Source organism: Anolis sagrei, chromosome 3, assembly GCF_037176765.1.
Source record: "Anolis sagrei isolate rAnoSag1 chromosome 3, rAnoSag1.mat, whole genome shotgun sequence".
Lineage (NCBI taxonomy): Eukaryota > Metazoa > Chordata > Lepidosauria > Squamata > Dactyloidae > Anolis > Anolis sagrei.
This window is the reverse complement of record NC_090023.1, coordinates 265,118,481-265,135,990: the sequence shown is the minus strand read 5'-3', so window position 1 is coordinate 265,135,990 and position 17,510 is coordinate 265,118,481. Positions and strand designations below refer to the sequence as shown.

The 17,510-nt window shown below is 41.8% G+C and overlaps 1 protein-coding gene across 1 annotated transcript in view; it reads right to left on the bottom strand.

The window, feature by feature from the left end:
- LOC132770410 (cytochrome P450 2J4-like) overlaps nucleotides 1-17,110 on the bottom strand; it is a 39,353-nt gene extending 22,243 nt beyond the window's left edge. The window contains exon 1 of the mRNA XM_060767338.2: nucleotides 16,814-17,110. Coding sequence (XP_060623321.2) covers nucleotides 16,814-16,984 — 171 coding nt within the window. The 5' untranslated portion in view covers nucleotides 16,985-17,110. The remainder of the gene's footprint in view (nucleotides 1-16,813) is intronic.
- Between the last annotated feature and the right edge of the window lie 400 nt (nucleotides 17,111-17,510).

The following is a 17,510-nucleotide window of genomic DNA, read 5'->3' as shown; positions in this document are numbered from 1 at the left end:
CATAGTTTTCTTGGATATCACGACATTGCTTAAGTATCCAGAGATGTCACTTTAGAATTTATTTAGTACTAGCCGTCCCCTGCCACGCGTTGTTGTGGCCCACATGGGGTTCTGTGTGGGTGGTTTTGCCCAATTCTATTGTTGGTGGGGTTCAGAATGCTCTGTGATTGTAGGTGAACTATAAATCCCAGCAACCAGGCATAAAAGATTTGCTAGGGTAGACCCTCTTTTACTCAGACTCAGCCCCCCCCCGAACCAAACTCAGCCCCCCCCCCCCCCCCCCGAAACAAAATCCTGGCTATGGGCCTGCCAGCAACTACAACTCCCAAATGACAAAATCAAATTTTTTGAGTGAAGGGTTGTTAGGTGTCTCATATCCAAATTTGGTGTCAATTCGTCCAGTGGTTTTTGAGTTCTGTTAATCCCACAAACGAACATTACATTGGGTTGTTGTAGGTTTTTTCGGGCTATATGGCCATCTTCTAAAGGCATTTTCTCCTGACATTTTGCCTGCATCTATGGCAAGCATCCTCAGAGGTAGTGAGGTCTGTTGGAAACTAGGAAAAGGATTTATATATCTGTGGAATGACCAGGGTGGGACAAAGGACTCTTGTCTGCTGGAGCTAGGTGTGAATGTTTCATCTGATCACCTTGATTAGCATTTGATTGCTTGGCAGTGCCTGGAGCAATCTCAATACATAGAACATTACATTTTTTATTTATATAGATTGCTTTAAGTATTAACAATTTTAATGATGGGTTGCTAAGAGTGTTTTGGGCTGTATGGCCATGTTCCAGCAGCATTCTCTCCTAATGTTTTGTCTGCATCTGTGGCTGGCATCTTACACAGATGACCATAAGTTGCACTGAAGGATATTAAGATTCCCAGGAAAGTGTTCACCTGTGTACAAAAATAACATTTCATTCACATTTTTCACTTTCATGGGGGTCCTGTGCCTCTAACCGCAGTGAATGTGGAAGGCTGATAGTAGTCTCAAAGGTTGCTTCATCTCCTCTTCTCATATGTTCCCTTTTATGCTGAAACAACCCAATACATTTATTTCTGACATTAGGATCAGACTGATTAGCATAAGCAGAGGTGATCATTCAGGCATCTTAAAGCAACATTTAAATGATAATCACCAACACTTGGAACGGCATCCAAAAGTAAACAAGTATCTGCTACTGATTTTGCAAATTAAGTTTAGTATATGTTTCCATAGCCATAGAGTTCCTGGTCTCTTCCCTAGATCATTCCTAAGACTTTTCAAGCTAGCCACTCATAGAGCATATCATTTCATCTGCATATCATGTGTTACGACAGCAAGATCTCAAGATTAGGGATAGAGGGCATACTTGCAAAGGCACTTCTTGCTGCCAGCACTTCATGGTTCTGCAGATGCGAGTTGCAACCAAGGACCGCACCTCAAGGAAGATCTGATTTTTCAAGGAGAGCACCACTCCACCCCAAAGAAGGTGGTTCCCAGTTCTTTCTCCCTTTTGATCAGGAGCAGACCTGTCTTGTCTGAATTATTCTTCTGTCTCGTAGTCTGCACTCTGCCTTTGAACACATTGACTAAAATATGTGTCTGTGGTGTTTTAGATATGTTTGAATAATGCTATAATTTCTGAGTGCATTTTTGAAACACAGTGCATCCTTTCCCCAGAAATGTTTACATCGGTTGTATTGTTATTAGATGGTTTGATTAACTTGAGCAGTAGAAATGCACCCATTCAAATTATATCTGAAGAAGCTATTTTATTTTATTTTGTATATTTATTTATTTATTTATTTATTTATTTACAGCTTTTATATTTTGTATAATTAATCATGTTGTTGTTGTTGTTCAATCATTCAGTCATTTCCAACTCTTCGTGACCTCATGGACCAGCCCATGTCAGAGCTCCCTGTTGGCCGTCACCACCTCCTTCAAGGTCAATACAGTCACTTCAAGGATCCCATCTATCCATCATATGAACTTTGAAAATCAAATTATATGCATTTGTTTACTTTCACTGTGCAGGTACAGCTGTACCAGGAGCTCCAATTTTTTTTTCTTTGCATTTAATATTTGTTGGTAGTCCTAAGTTTCAGGGACTCTGCAGATAGGTGGCGTCTTTTGGCTGCAATCATAGGGCAAGCCACCTGTCAATTATAATTAGGTTGCCTGGTCCCGCCCCCTTTGGGGTTTTGGAGGGAATAGGAGCCTTTTTGAGTTCAGTCCACACAGAAAAGCTTTTCATAATACCAAGAGCTCCTATAGAAAGCTTCATCTTCTACGGCTTGGCCGGAAGATATACAGCCTTACAGCTCCTTTGCTGAGGGACTTCAGTCAGCCATCACCGAAACCTGAACTCCTTCTTTTCCCCTGGAAGTTTACAAAGCTCTGCTTGGTAAGGGTCACTCGCGGAAGCCAGAAGTAGTTGGTACCGGGTGCAGGGGCTCCACGCCAACAGAGGCAAAGACAGACTGCCCAGATTAGAAGTTAAGGATTTCCCCATTAGTTACAGTTATGAAGATAGTGCCTGTTCACTGTGGACAAGATTGAAAGAGCCAATAGACTGCTAAGAAAGCCTTAAAGTACCTGTTTGTTTTCATTAATAAAGAACTTTGTTGAACCTTTAAGCAATCTAAAGACTGTGTTTTAAGGAAATCCAAATGGCCTTTAATCTGAGGCAGCCCCGGCGTCCCATTGGGCACACAGAATTTATGTCCTGTCTACAGTCTTATGCACAGGCCCAGCGTGCGACAGCACATTCACTCTCTTTATTATTTCCCCTGTGTTTGTATTTATGTTTTAATTTTATTTCCTTTTCTCTTGCTTTGTCTTTTTCAGTATATGTTTTTATTATACAAGGTAAGTATGTCTTGGGCCCACCGGTGGCACAGGGGGTTAAACCGCTGAGCTGCTGAACTTGCTGAATGAAAGGTTGGTGGTTTGAATATATTGAGGGGGTGAGCTCCTGCTGTTAGCCCCAGCTTCTGCCAACCTAGCAGTTTGCAAACATGCAAATGTGAGTAGATCAATAGGTACAGCTTCTGCAGGAAGATAACAGCACTCCATGCAGTCATGCTGGCCACGTGACCTTGGAGGTATCTACGGACAACACCAGCTCTTCGGCTTAGAAATGGAGATGAGCATCACCTCCCAGAATCGGACACGACTAGGCTTAATGTCGGGGAAACTTTTACCTTTAAGTATCTCTAATCCAGAATTCAAAAATAATAAAAATGAAATTGTTCACATGGATGACTCAGATAGTGACACCTTTGTTTTCTGAAGAGTCATTGTACACAAACTTTGCTTAATGGACACAATTATTTTTAAAATTATTTCAATATTGTATAAAATTATTTTCAGACTTTGTGTATGAAGCGCACATGATATATAAATGAAGTTTGTTGTGTAAACACAAGCATTATTTCATGCAGAAAATGAATTAAAATGCTGTATAAAATGATACTGACGCTATGTGTATAAAGTACATATGAAACATAAAAGATATATCAGGAGAGAATGCCTCTAATCTAGACCATGGCCATATAGCCCGAAAAAACCTACAACAACCCATAAAATATATAAATGAATGTTGTGTTTAAGCTTGGGTCCCATCTCCCTGATATCTCATTATGTATATATACATGAAAACAAAGTTATTTCAAAATCAATTTTTTTCTCCAAAATCCAAATTCTGGTTGCAAGCATTTCAGATGCAGGATGCTCAACCTGTACATGAAATTCTTTAATAAAATATTATATAATAAAAAGAAGTATCTCACAGAAATAGCCTTAGCTCCCTGGGGATCACAACCAGACACAGAGAAGATAACTGTCCTTGGTTTTACTACTCTGTTGCTGAGTATGCATGCCCAGTGTAGAACACATCTCATCATGTTAAAATAGTGGATGTGGCTCTTAATGAGACATGCCACATTATCACAAGATGTTTACTACCAACATCACTGGAGAAATTATATTGTTTAGCCGGTATTGCACTACCTGACATCCGCTGGGAAGTAGCAGCATATAATGAAAGGACCAAGACATTGATATCTCCAGCCCATCCTCTGTCTGGATATCAGCCAGCACGTCAATGACTTAAATCAAGAAACAGCTTCCTAAGTTCTACAGAGATACTCACAGGAACACCTCAGCAAGCAAGAATCCAAATGTGGCAGGCTAAAACCTGGAACACCAATCCATGGCTGATACCAAATGAGAGACTCCCTTCTGGGCACACAGAAGACTGGGTGGCTTGGAAAGTGCTAAACAGACTGCGCTCCGGCCCCCCAAAATGCGGAGCCAACCTTAAGAAATGGGGCTACAAACTGGAGTCCACGACATGCAAATATGGAGGAAAGCAAACCTCAGACCTGGGTTGTTGTAGGTTTTTCTGGGTTATATGGCCATGTTCTAGAGGCATTTTCTCCTGACGTTTCGCCTGCATCTATGGCAAGCATCCTCAGAGGTAGTGAGGATGCTTGCCATAGATGCAGGTGAAACGTCAGGAGAAAATGCCTCTAGAACATGGCCATATAACCCGGAAAAACCTACAACAACCCAGTGATTCCGGCCATGAAAGCCTTCGAGAATACATTAAACCTCAGACCACTTAGTACAATGCAGTCTGATCCCTGCTGCATGCACAATGGAGGAGCTTCTTACAGCGACACCAGAGGCACTCCAAGTGGCCAGCTTCTGGTCAAAGGGCATATAGTATAATGCCAAGTTTTTAACTTTGTGGTTTTTCTATACATTATAACTGTAGTGCCAATTTACTTATGACACAATAAATAAATAAATACTCTCATATTCCAAGGGTGTGGAATTATTTCCTCTTGAAATTATGAATGACACAGGTCATTGTCTAGAAACCCAATAGCTTTCTTGGTATTCAGTGAAAAGAAAAATAGGAAAGAAACAGATCCATAGGTCATTTGCAAATTGGTGGCTATATACCCCAAATACTTGAATGTGTCCATGTAGATGTTAGGTTTGAAAAACATGATCCTTCCCTTTGGAACAGCATATGTATTGGTTAAAACACAAGGCAAGAATTCCTCGGCATTACCTTCTTAAAATGACCTTCCAGAAAAAGCTGGAATTTATTTATTTATTATTTATTTATTTATTTCAGAGTTTTCTATACCGAACTTCTCAACCTCATTGAGGGACTCAGCCCGGTTTCCAACCATAAAAACACATACACTCATTAAAATATCATATATCACAATTACAGTAACAGATTTAAAATAACACTATATATAAAACTACGATGGTCAGTCGTCGTATTAAAATCAGATCTACATCATCTTCCATCCAGAATCCTAGGGTGTTGTCTCATTCATTGAAAGCCTGACTCCACAGCCACGTCTTCACCCGTTTCCTAAATGTCAGGATAGACGGGGCGGTTCTGACCTCCGGTGAGAGAGAGTTCCAGAATCGCGGGGCCACCACCGAGAAGGCCCTGTCCCTCGTCCCCACCAGACGCGCTTGTGAGGCCGGTGGGACCGAGAGCAGGGCCTCTCCAGATGACCTTAATAATCTTGATGGTTCGTAGGGGAGAATACGTTTGGAGAGGTAAACAGGGTCGGAGTCGTTTAGGGCTTTATAGGTCAACACCATCACTTTGAATTGTGCTCGGAAGCTAATTGGCAGCCAGTGGAGCTGGCTGCCAATTAGTGAATCACCATACAACCCATCATGAGAGATTCTCTAGTCCAGTTCTAAGCATAAATCATACAGGCAATGAAAATCTCCATTTCAGTCTTTTCACATCCCTGCCCCTATTTCTCCCTTTATGAAATTTCCTTCCCTGAATTTTCCTGGCACAATCTTTTCTAGATTTCATTTGAGTTTTTATAGAATCTGCTTCTTGGAGCACATAGCTATAAGTCATTCTTCTTGAATCTTCAGCCAAAACTACTAAACAGTTGGGAAACAATGAGCTTCAACTAATGAGCTGCTAAAAGATTGGAAGAAACTGAAATTTTTAATGATGGGTGTATAGGGTGATGTTCAAGTTGCAAATGTATGGAAGCAATCCTATCAGATGATTCTGTCATCCAGATTGTTCTGTAATCTTCTCTTACATGAGAGCTGTGAAGAATGTCCATTGGTATTCACAACCTTGATGAAAATGGTTTACTGAAATTTAAGACATCCCACTTGAGGAGAAAGATAAGCAACTGAAAGCTCCATCACTTTTGAGGACTTCATTTGGGAAAATCCACTCAAGATATACTTCTTCTTCTTCTTCTTCTTCTTCTTCTTCTTCTTCTTCTTCTTCTTCTTCTTCTTCTTCTTCTTCTAGGGAAGTAATGCTACCCCTCTATTCTGCTCTGGTTAGACCACACCTGCAATATTGTGTCCAATTCTGGGCACCACAATTGAAGAGAGATATTGACAAGCTGGAATGTGTCCAGAGGAGGGTGACTAAAATGATCAACGGTCTGGAGAATAAGCCCTATGAAGAGCTGGGCACGTTTAGCCTGAAGAAGAGAAGGCTGAGAGGAGATATGATAGCCATGTATAAATATGTGAGAGGAAGCCACAGGGAGGAGGGAGCAAGCTTGTTTTCTGCTTCCTTGGAGACTAGGACGTGGAACAATGGCTTCAAACTACAAGAGTGGAGATTCCATCTGAACATGAGGAAGAACTTCCTGACTGTGAGAGCCGTTCAGCAGTGGAACTCTCTGCCCCGGAGTGTGGTGGAGGCTCCTTCTTTGGAAGCTTTTAAACAGAGGCTGGATGGCCATCTGTCAGGGGTGATTTGAATGCAATATTCCTGCTTCTTGGCAGAATGGGGTTGGACTGGATGACCCATGAGGTCTCTTCCAACTCTTTGATTCTATGATTCTTCTTCTTCTTCTTCTTCTTCTTCTTCTTATTATTATTATTATTATTATTATTATTATTATAAAATGTGGTTTGGGAAGAAAAGAGCCCGAAGCAATATTTTTGTACTCGAAGCAGGATAATATGCGTAGGCTATGCTGATTCTTGTACAAAATACATTTTGCATAGGAAGTGTGTTGTAGATTTCACAGCAGTCATAGGCACCATGCATCATACTCATCTACTGTTTGGAGGGCCCATCCAAACAGTACCTTTATCCCTGGAGCTTCCACAGAAAACAGAAAGGTGGCCAGATGTCATTCCCTGTAAACATGGAAGCAATCACTACAAAAGGCAAAAAAAAGGCAAAAATTTTTAATTACAGGATGCTGAAACTGCTCATGTGTAATGATCAGGGCCGGCCCTAGGTAATTGTCAAGTGTAAGCAAATAGTAGGGATCAGCACAGAGTACTATTGATGGATTTCCTAACAAACAATACCATGATCACTGGAGCATACAATGCTTCACTGCTGTGGAAATTGTGGGAGGCCATTAAAACCAAGAGATGTGGCATACTCACCAAAGGTGTCCGCCTTCTGCAAGACAATGGAGAAGTTTTTGAAGGACAAGCATTTTTCAGGTGATAAGACTCTGATTTCCAAAGTCACAATGTGGTTTTTGGAGCAACCTGTCAATTTCTACAAGAGAAGTATTTACAGTTGCTTAAAAAGATGGGAGAAGTGTGTGTCTCTAGGTGGCACTGATGGAGAGAAGGACTAAGAACTGTGCCAAGTTTCATTGCTCTCAGTCCACAGGGAGTGGATTAGGAGAAATCTTTAATGAAGACCCCTTGTAGCTATCCTTCCTGAAACTTTGGATAGTAATAGTATTTTCAATTATTTTGAATGGGACAAGCAATGGAAATACAGAGAAGAGAGTGCAGCTTGTATAAGAGAATCCCAGCCAGTGATCCCCAAACTTTGGCCTTCCAGTTGTTTGGTTCGTCAACTCCCAGAAGCCCCAACCAGCTTGTCTCCTGGTCAGCCATTGTGGGAAATGAAAGCAGTTAAGGAATCAGTGAATAAGTGAAACTGTGGACAAGTGAAATCACATCCCTCAGTTCTGCAGATATGTTGGTCATACTGTTCATGGATTTCTTTATGCAAAATGTAATTCTCACACACATACACAAATGGAAGCAAATTTCCATTGTGAAATCATCTCCCAACTCTACCTTCACACTAGACACTGGCCTCACCCATGGCTGCTTAGCTTTATCAACATTAAGGCAACATTTACCACACCTCATTCATCATGAGAGATTAATGCATTGATTTAGATTCATTTTAATGTGTGTTATCTTCTTGGCAGTTTCCATCCCAACTACCTTGTGTCAAGATAACCTTCAAGATTTTAAACAGGCAGATATATTTGCTTGCTTCTCACACACTTTCACTCTCAAACTTCCACCCTATTTGCCCATCCTTTCCTGTGATACCAGTTTGAAAGCCCAGACGTTTAAAAGCCTAAAATGCATAGAAATTTTGCAGGAACATAAAGAGTGACCCCTTCTTCCACAGCAAGTGCTATAAATCCCCTTCAAATTAGATTTCCCCCTTCCTCATTACAGTTAGATGCTTTAAAATGTCGTCTGTGCACATTCAGAAGACCTACAAGCCACTCTAAACAACTTTGTAGAAGCATACAAGAAGCTGGGCCTGTCATTGAACATCGAGAAAACCAAAGTGCTCTTCCAGCAGTCACCAGCCAATCCCTCTCCAATGCCAGAATATCAGCTTCAAGGTGCAACATTAGAAAATGTTGACCATTTCTGCTCCCTTGGCAGCCACCTCTCCAGAAAAGTCAACATTGACACTGAAATACAAAACCGCCTGAGCTCTGCAAGTGCAGCATTTTTCCAAATGAAGTAGAGTGTTTGAGGACCGGGACATCCGTAGGGATACTAAGATGCTTGTTTATAAAGCTATTGTCCTCCCAACCCTGCTATATGCCTGCAAGACATGGACTGTCTACAGATGTCACATACAACTCCTAGAACGATTCCATCAGTGTTGCCTCCACCAAATTGCAAATCTCTTGGGAAGACAGGCAGACAAATGTCAGTGAGCTGGAAGAAGCAAAGACCACCCGCATTGAAGTGATGGTCCTCCACCATCAACTCCACTCAACCGGCCACTGTTTTAATGTAGTGAGATGTATTCCACATTGGGCATGTGCAAGGGCAGATGTCTTAACTCTGCCTGGTTGTGATCCCCAGGTTATGACAGTCACCTTTCATATGGTATTATTTCTGGCACATACTTTTTGTTTGATATTCAAGCAGTGCTTATTATAAGTCAGAGCACGGTCCAGAGTAACTCCCACGTATTTTGGTGTGCTGCAATGCTCCAGTGTGATTCCTTCCCAAGTAATATTCAGAGCTTGAGATGCTTATCTGTTCTTAAGATGAAAAGCACATACCTGCATTTTGGATAGATTAGGAATCACCTGGGTTTCCCTGTAATAGGCAGTAAGAGCACCAAAAGCTTCAGAGAGCTTCTGTTCAACCATTTCAAAGCTCCTTGCTCCTATGCACAATCATCAGCATAGATGAAACTCTCTCTCCCTTCTGAGGCAGGCTGTTCTTCTATTTTTGACATCTACTTCTCTGACCCTGGAACTCAACAAAAAAGCTCCTGCTTTGTAGCAGATTTCCTATGAAATGAGATGGTAATCCTTTGGGATATTAAGCATTTTTTTCAGGAGGAGGCAATTATTTACAGTATCATAAGCTGCTGACAGGTCTATGAAGATAGCTCCTGTAGTCTTTCAAAACCATCCTCTATGTCCTGAGTCAGGTTCAGCATTTGTAATGTGCAGCTTGCTGTGGGATCAGGCATGGGTCTATTTTTTCCATAATTCTGTGCAACTTTATAAAGATGGCACAACAAGGAGATTGGTCTATAGCTTTTTGGATCATTACAGCCTTTGCCTGGTTTCAAAATGGCCATGACTTATGCTTTCCTCCAGATTTTAGGGATCTGACAGGATGCAGTGCAGTTGTTCATCAGCTTCAGCAGCCAGTACCTTGCTTTTGGACCAAAGTTCTTAATTTGTTCCATCCATAGGTCATCCAGGCCAGCTGCTTTGCCATTTTTGCATTTTTCAAGAGCCATATCCAATGTGGTAGATGTAAAAGGTTCATGGAGGTTGTTGTTCTCATTATCTCGCTGTCTGTTGCTTTCCTTCCTACTTTGGTGGCAAGGTTGGGTTTCCCATTATTCAGAAGTTTGATGTGCTATCTGATCTGCCTTTATGTTGTCATGGATATTAGTTTGTGAGAGATCATTGCTCAGCCGTCTTAACAGCCTCCATGCCTTCTGGCTACTCCTATCCATATCGACTACTGTTATCAGCTTTATCCACTGTTCTTTCTTGGCTTCAGAGATGGAGGACAAAATGCTCTGCGCTGCCTGAAGAGTTTGCTCACTAAATGGGTCTTCATTGTGGAGCCTGTAATAGTCTTCCAACAAGGCAGCTGTATCAGGAGTAATGCTTTGCAACCTGTTCCCAGCAAATGCTAACAAATGAATGTCTATGAGAGGTTTGCCCCTAGAAACACAAGCTCCCTTTGTGCTTTCTCTTCCATCAGTTGACCACCAGAGATCTTGGAGGTCTCTCATTTATAAGGTCACCATGAGTCAAAGGCAACTTGATGGCAAATGACAGTAACCAAAAATCTGGTAAATCTTGCCCATAACCAAGCTTCCGATTCAAAGATATTGCAAGGGGGAAATGTATTTTGAGTTATTAGTTTGCTTTAGAATTGGTCCCATAAACTTGTCCTTGCACATTGTTGACTTCTATCTGTGAAGTTCTGGAAAAAGTGTGGATTAATTCAAACAAAACAGAGAGCATCAGTGGAGGAGGAGACGGGAAAAGAGATTGAAGATTATTGTAGAGGAAAAAACCCAAGGTAGAAAAGCCTAGGAAGATAAGAAACTTTCATCATCCAATGGATGCATCCTCCATGTTATAACTTTTCCGAGGCTAGTGTCTGGCATAATTTCTAAAGATGATATCGAGCATGAATTTGGGAGTCTTTCCTTGAAGATAGAGACCAATCGGACTCACCAAAGAGGATCCATTTTAACCCTGGCGAGAAGGAAGCACCAAATGTAATTTTCCCCAATTTTCCCAAATAAATCTCACCAAAGTTGAAGAAAATGCCACTGAGTTTTTTATTGTGATCCAGCTGGAGCGGATGTCAAACTGCAATCATTTGCCAAAGCCGACATGTTTTGCAAAGGGAAACATTACAGTTTTTATAGAGCTGTATAGAGCTGTTAGATTCAAAAATTCCCATGCCCACCCCTCTCCCCCTCCTGAGCTGGCATTGTTATGATTGTCTGTGATGCCAGCAAGCCAGCAGGAAAGCTGTTCCCTGAAGCCATGACATGCTGAGGTCACGAAGAGGTGGCATTTCATATTTTATATTTCATATAGGGATATGGAGAAAGGGGAAACATACAAGGAATTCAAAGGGAATCATGCCAGCCCTCCCTCCCTCCAGAGTCCATCCAAGGTTCATATAGATCAGTGAAATATCATAAAAGTTCATAAGGGTTTGGTATAGGGTCCATAAGAGTTCCAAAGTCCATGAAGTGTGGGTTACAGAGGCATTGCCATGTGGGGCCATGGAAAGAGCCTTAGAATTGGAGAAGTAGTGAAACAAATTTTAACTACCGTATATTCCGGCATATAAGACGACTGGGCGTATAAGACGACCCCCAATTTTTTCAGTTAAAATATAGAGTTTGGGATATACTCGCCGTATAAGATCACCCCTCTTCCAATGCACACTAAATAGAAAAATTAAAAATCAGATTTGAATTCAAGATGGCAATTTTAATTCAAATGCTTATGACATGCAGGTTCCCATGAGAGGGACATTGTACCTTACATTGTACATTACAGTTGCTCTTTCTCCCTTGAATTTCATTTATACTCTGGGTCCTTTACATCATGCTGGCAATAAGTTAAAATAAACTGTTGCATGAAATAATTCTCATTTAAAGCAATTATAAAAACCAGCCAAGGTAAAGTGTCATATCAGTTCCCTTTTGCCTTTTCTCAGGCTTCTCCTATTGACACAGCCTAAAACAGCATTGACCTTTTTAACTGCAGCATCATACTACTGGCTCATGTTCGACAAAGATTCCTTTCACAGAATCCTAAAGTTGGGAGGGACCTCTAAAGGCCATTTAGTCCAACCCCCTTCATTCTGCCTTCTTGCGGGGAAAGCACAATCAAAGCACTCTTGACAAATGGCTATCTAGTCTTATTAATATTAATAATGGCATTGGAAGGGAGCTCTAAAGGCCATCTAGTCCAACCCCCTTCATTCTGCCTTCATACAGGGAAAGCACAATCAAAGCAGCCCTGACAGATGGCCACCCAGCCTCAATAACAACAACAATAAAATTAATACTAATAAAAAGTTGGAAGATATCCTTTAGGCCATCTAGCCCAACCCCCTTCTGCCTTCATGCATCAGAAGCACAATCAAAGCACCCCTGATGGACAGACTGCCATTCTCAATAATAATATAAACAATTATAAGATTCATGCTAGTAAAGGGTTGGAAGAGACCCCAAGGGCCATCTAGTCCAACCCCCTTCTGTCTTTCGCTGCTCCCCCCTTGCCTTCCTCGGCGACGGCAGAGGAGAAGGGAGCCCCGGTGGCAGGGTTATCCATGGCCTTCCTCTCCTCCTCCCTTTGCCCCCGCACGGCTGCGGGGCAGTGGTGCAAGGAGCAGAAAAGCCATGCATGGGGTGAAAGAGGGAAAGGCGCGCACCTCTCCTCCTTCTCTCTCATCCTGTGCGCACCTTTCTTGGCGGTGGTGGTGGTAAAGGTATGTCTACAGGCTCCTGCAGCAGCGCGGCGTGGGCCAGACGCTCCATTGGCCTCAATTGGGTCCAGGAAGGAGAGAGGCAGCGTGAGGAAGGCGGCCCTCCAGCCTCCTTCCTCATGCTGCCTCTTTCCTCACTAGGCCCAACTGGGGCCCAACGGAGCGTCTGGCCCACGCCGCGCTGCTGCAGGAGCCTGTAGACATGCTGGAAGCCTCTCCGGAAGCAGCAGGGGTGAGCGCGCTCACCAGCGCAGGTCTCCCTCCTCCGTCCTCGCCCCGCAGATGCCTTCCTCGGCGGTGGAGGTGCACATGGGACGAGAGAGGAGGCAAAGGTGTGCACCAGCTGCGGAAGACAGCGCAAGCCTCCGCAGGGTGCATCTTTCCCTCCTCTCCCGTCCCATGTGCACGTCCACCGCCGAGGAAGGCATCTGCGGGGCGAGGACGAAGGAGGGAAAGGTGCCAGACGCTCCGTTGGGCCCCAGCTAGGCCCAGTGAGGAAAGAGGCAGCGTGAGGAAGGAGGTCAGAGGGTAGGCCGCTGCAGGCGGATGTTCTCCTCCGCTGCCTCGGCTCCGCTGCCATTCGTCATCTAATATGTCCGGAAGACAAGACGACCCCCAAGTTTTCAAAGGATTTTAAAGGTTTAAAAAGTCGTCTATTACCCCGGTTTTTACGGTACTTTAGCTTTTTAGTGTACTATCAGATTGTTCAGTGAAGAAATGATGGGTGCGGCCACTGAATAATTAAAGACAACTTTCATTTTCTTTTTGGAATATGAATTAAAACTCCTAAATTTCTTTCTATTGAAATCATTCACTTTTAGAAGAGACAATAAAGCAGCCCATCACTTAAAAAATCTAACAGGACAAATAATTCCTGGAAATATAAATGAGAAGGAGATAGTCAATTACATAGCAGTTAGAATAATTACAAAACTGTAGATCTGATTGGACTGCTGCTTATGCAAACAATTAAGTAAATTTATGTTAAATGGCTTGCATCGTGAAATAGTATGGTGGTGTAGCAGTTTAAGTTCTGGACTAGAATTTTGGAAGACCATGCCATAGAACCTCAGCCATAGAAACCCATTAGGTGACCTTGCAAGTCTCATTCTCTCAGCTTCAGAGAAAGGCAACAATGCACCACCTCTGAATAAATCTTGCTGAGAAAAACTAGTAACGGTTTGGAATCATTTTGAAAAGCTGGAATCATTTCGAAGGCACAATGACACCAACAGCAGGCTGATATATACCAGCGGTAAAAATCTTATTCTGACCCCAAAATCCACCAAAATCCACCTTGGAAGTCGCATAGCTCCTTCCCCAACATGGCCATGTCCATGTTGTTGGATAGGAGGGAGCATCAGAGGATATTCAGCCAGCTATTTTCCTGCAGGCAAAGATTTTGCAAGGATATAATCTACAGCAATCTCAAGAGAGTCCTTGTAGATATCTGAGAGTCCTTGTGAGGATCTCTCACAGCATATTCAGACTAAATCCAGAGATATACCGATAGAGATGTAGATATATGATTCATATACCACTCCCAAATACAGAGTCTTGGTCAAATCCATTTAGACTGAACCACATATTTCCATATCATAAATGCATGCGTGATCATGCTGTATTGGCTTGAGCATTGGCCTGGAGACCAGAGTTCTAATTTCAGCCATGGAAGCCTATTGAGTGATGGTGGAAGACAAGGGCAAACCCCCTGTGAACATGTCTTCCCCAGAAAATTGTAGGATAGCGTCTTAGTAAGTCAGAATTTTCACATAGCTACAATAAATGTTCAATGTATTTTTGAAAGTTTCATGGCCAGAATCACTGGGTTATTGTGTGTTTTCCAGGCTGTATGGCCATGTTCCAGAAGCGTTCTCTCCTGACATTTCACCTGCATCTATAGCAGGCATCCTCAGAGGTTGTGAGGTCTGTTGGAAACTAGGAAAATTGGGTTTATATATCTGTGGAATGTCTTTCTCCCACCCAGGACATTATTCCACGGATATATAAACACTCAAACACAGGGGAATTCCAGACAAGATACAATCAGAGCCAGCTAATCACCTCCCAACAAAGGATTCCCCCAGACAGGAAGCAGCCAAGCTTTGAAGCTGCAAGGCTATTCAGCGCTAATAAAGGTGATCAGTTGCAACATTCACACCTTCCTCAAACAGACAAGAGTATTTTCTCCTATCCTGGACATTCCACAGATATATAAACTCCCCTTGCCTAGTTTCCAACAGACCTCACAACTTCTGAAGATGCCTGCCATAGATGCAGGAGAAACATCAGGGGAGAATGCTTCTGGAACACGGCCCGGAAAACATACAACAATTCAGACAATAAATGTTGCTACCACTGGTGAAATCATTTTCTCTTTCATGGCTTTGTCATTTAGGCATTCTTATTTTAACCCTCTTGACACTTGTGAGCAGAGAAAAGAAACAAACACTTTTGCTAGTCACATATCTCATTCAGCACTTCTAGCCAGCAAATCCCCCAATCTATATATATAAAAATGCTCTGTGCATAATGAGTACCTTAAAAACAAAAGAACCAATGAACGAAATCACACCAAATTTGGCAACAAAACGTCTCACAACACCAGGAGTGACCATCACTCAAAAAATTATAATTTTGTCATTTGGGAGTTGTAGTTGCTGGGATTTATAGTTCACCTACAATCAAAGAGCATTCTGAACTCCACCAACGATGGAATTGAACCAAACTTGGCACACAGGACTCCCCTGACCAACAGGAAATACTGGATGGGTTTGGTGGGCATTGACCTTGAGTTTGGGAGTTGTAGTTCATAGGCCTGGGTAACAATGGAAAAATTTGTTTCTAAAATCGATTCGTTTTTTGGGTTTTTTTGCGTTTCGTTATTTAAAATAATTACAAAATTTTCCTTTTAAAAAGTTCGATATTTACGAAATTTCGTAAATGTGAAAAAAATTACAAAACATTAACGAATCGATTTCCGAAACAATAACGAATCGATTCGTTAATGGCGGACGCGACCGCGAAATACGCTAAAAAACCTCCAAAAACTTCTGAAGCTTCCCTCTCCCTCTGTTGTTGACTGTTGGTGTGATATTATAATTTTTTTTCACTAATTAAACAAAAAACTTGCCCCAGACATGCAGAAATAATAACGAAATGACCTCGGAACAATAACGAAACGAATACAATAACGAAATACGAAGCATTTACAAAACGTGTTTAAAAATTCGTTTTTTAAAAAAATTGCTCCAGAATGGTTCGTTATCGTTTTGTAATTAAAAAAATTAACGAATTATTAACGAATTACGAATTAACGAAACGAAACCGCCCAGCCCTAGTAGTTCACCTACATCCAGAGAGCACTGTGGGCTCAAACAATGATGGTTCTGGACCAAACTTGGCACGAATATTCCATATGCCCAAATATGAACACAGATGGGGTTTGGAGAAAATAGACCTTGGCATTTGGGAGTTGTAGTTACTGGGATTTAGAGTTCACCTACAATCAAAGACCATTCTGAATGAACCCCACGAATGACGGAACTGGAGCAAACTTCCCCCACAGAACCCCCATGACCAACAGAAAATACTTAAGGCCAACCAGTCCAACTCCCTTCACCAGGGCAAGAATACGTAATCAAAGCCCTCCTGACAGAGAGCCATCCAGCCATAGATATAGATAGATAGATATGATTCACACAGAGAGAGATAAAGTATTATAGATTTGAAAGGAACTCCTAAAGATGGACAATTATATGTTGCATGTTCCAGAGTAGGCAAACCAGACAATCCCTACATCAACACTGTCAAAGAAACATCAAGAAATACTGTTTACCCACAAGCAGAAAGACATTACATATATTAGAAACCAGTACTTTCTAATCAATTTATTTTCCATATCACCAGACTGGGCCACAGCAACGCGTGGCAGGGGACCGCTAGTCTTTTATATTTCAAATACTGATTTTAAAGATGGTTGTTAATATGAAATAAACAATGCTAAATTTTCTCCAAGAAGTTTCTGGTTATTGGGGTGGGGTAAGGATTGGCAGAATTACCTTCATCAAACTGTCAGGATTCAGTCCGAGCCCAATCCACCACAGGCTTCCGATGAGAGGAAGAGGAAATGGTCCAGGTGGGAATCTTCTGTGCGCCCAGAGAACTTTCAGATAGGACAGAATCAAAAGGCATAAAGGAAAGCCTATTAAAAGCACCCAGACTCCTGCCATTCTTCTTCTTCTTCTTCTTTCTCTACCTTGAGATCTTTCCAGTCCTCTCAATCAGGCAAAATGCGGTATGCTTTTTTTTCTGGAGGTGTTGCTCCTAATTGTCTCTCTCCCCTTTTTCTTAATTTTCCACTAACATTTTTTTTTTGTATTTTCAAGATGAGAGTGGCAAGACTTCTTGCGTCATAGCCAATTATGCCTGGGAGTGTGTCACACCTTGCAGATGTTACGAGAGCATCTGGAGCTGCAATAGTAGTTAAACTTTGCAGGTTTCACTTGAATTGTGAAAGTAACACAGTTTGATCCAGAAAAAAGCTATCTCACCATATATGTCAATGGGAGATGGAAGCCACAGCTGTGTCCTCTCAAAATCCAACCAACTTTGAAATGGAAGATAGATGGAATTGAGCTTATCATATTTTTCAGATGACACCAAATTGGGAGGGATAGCTTTATATGCACTTTGTATATTTTAATCAGTTTACTGTCTTAATTATTATTATTTATTATTATTATTATTAACTTTATT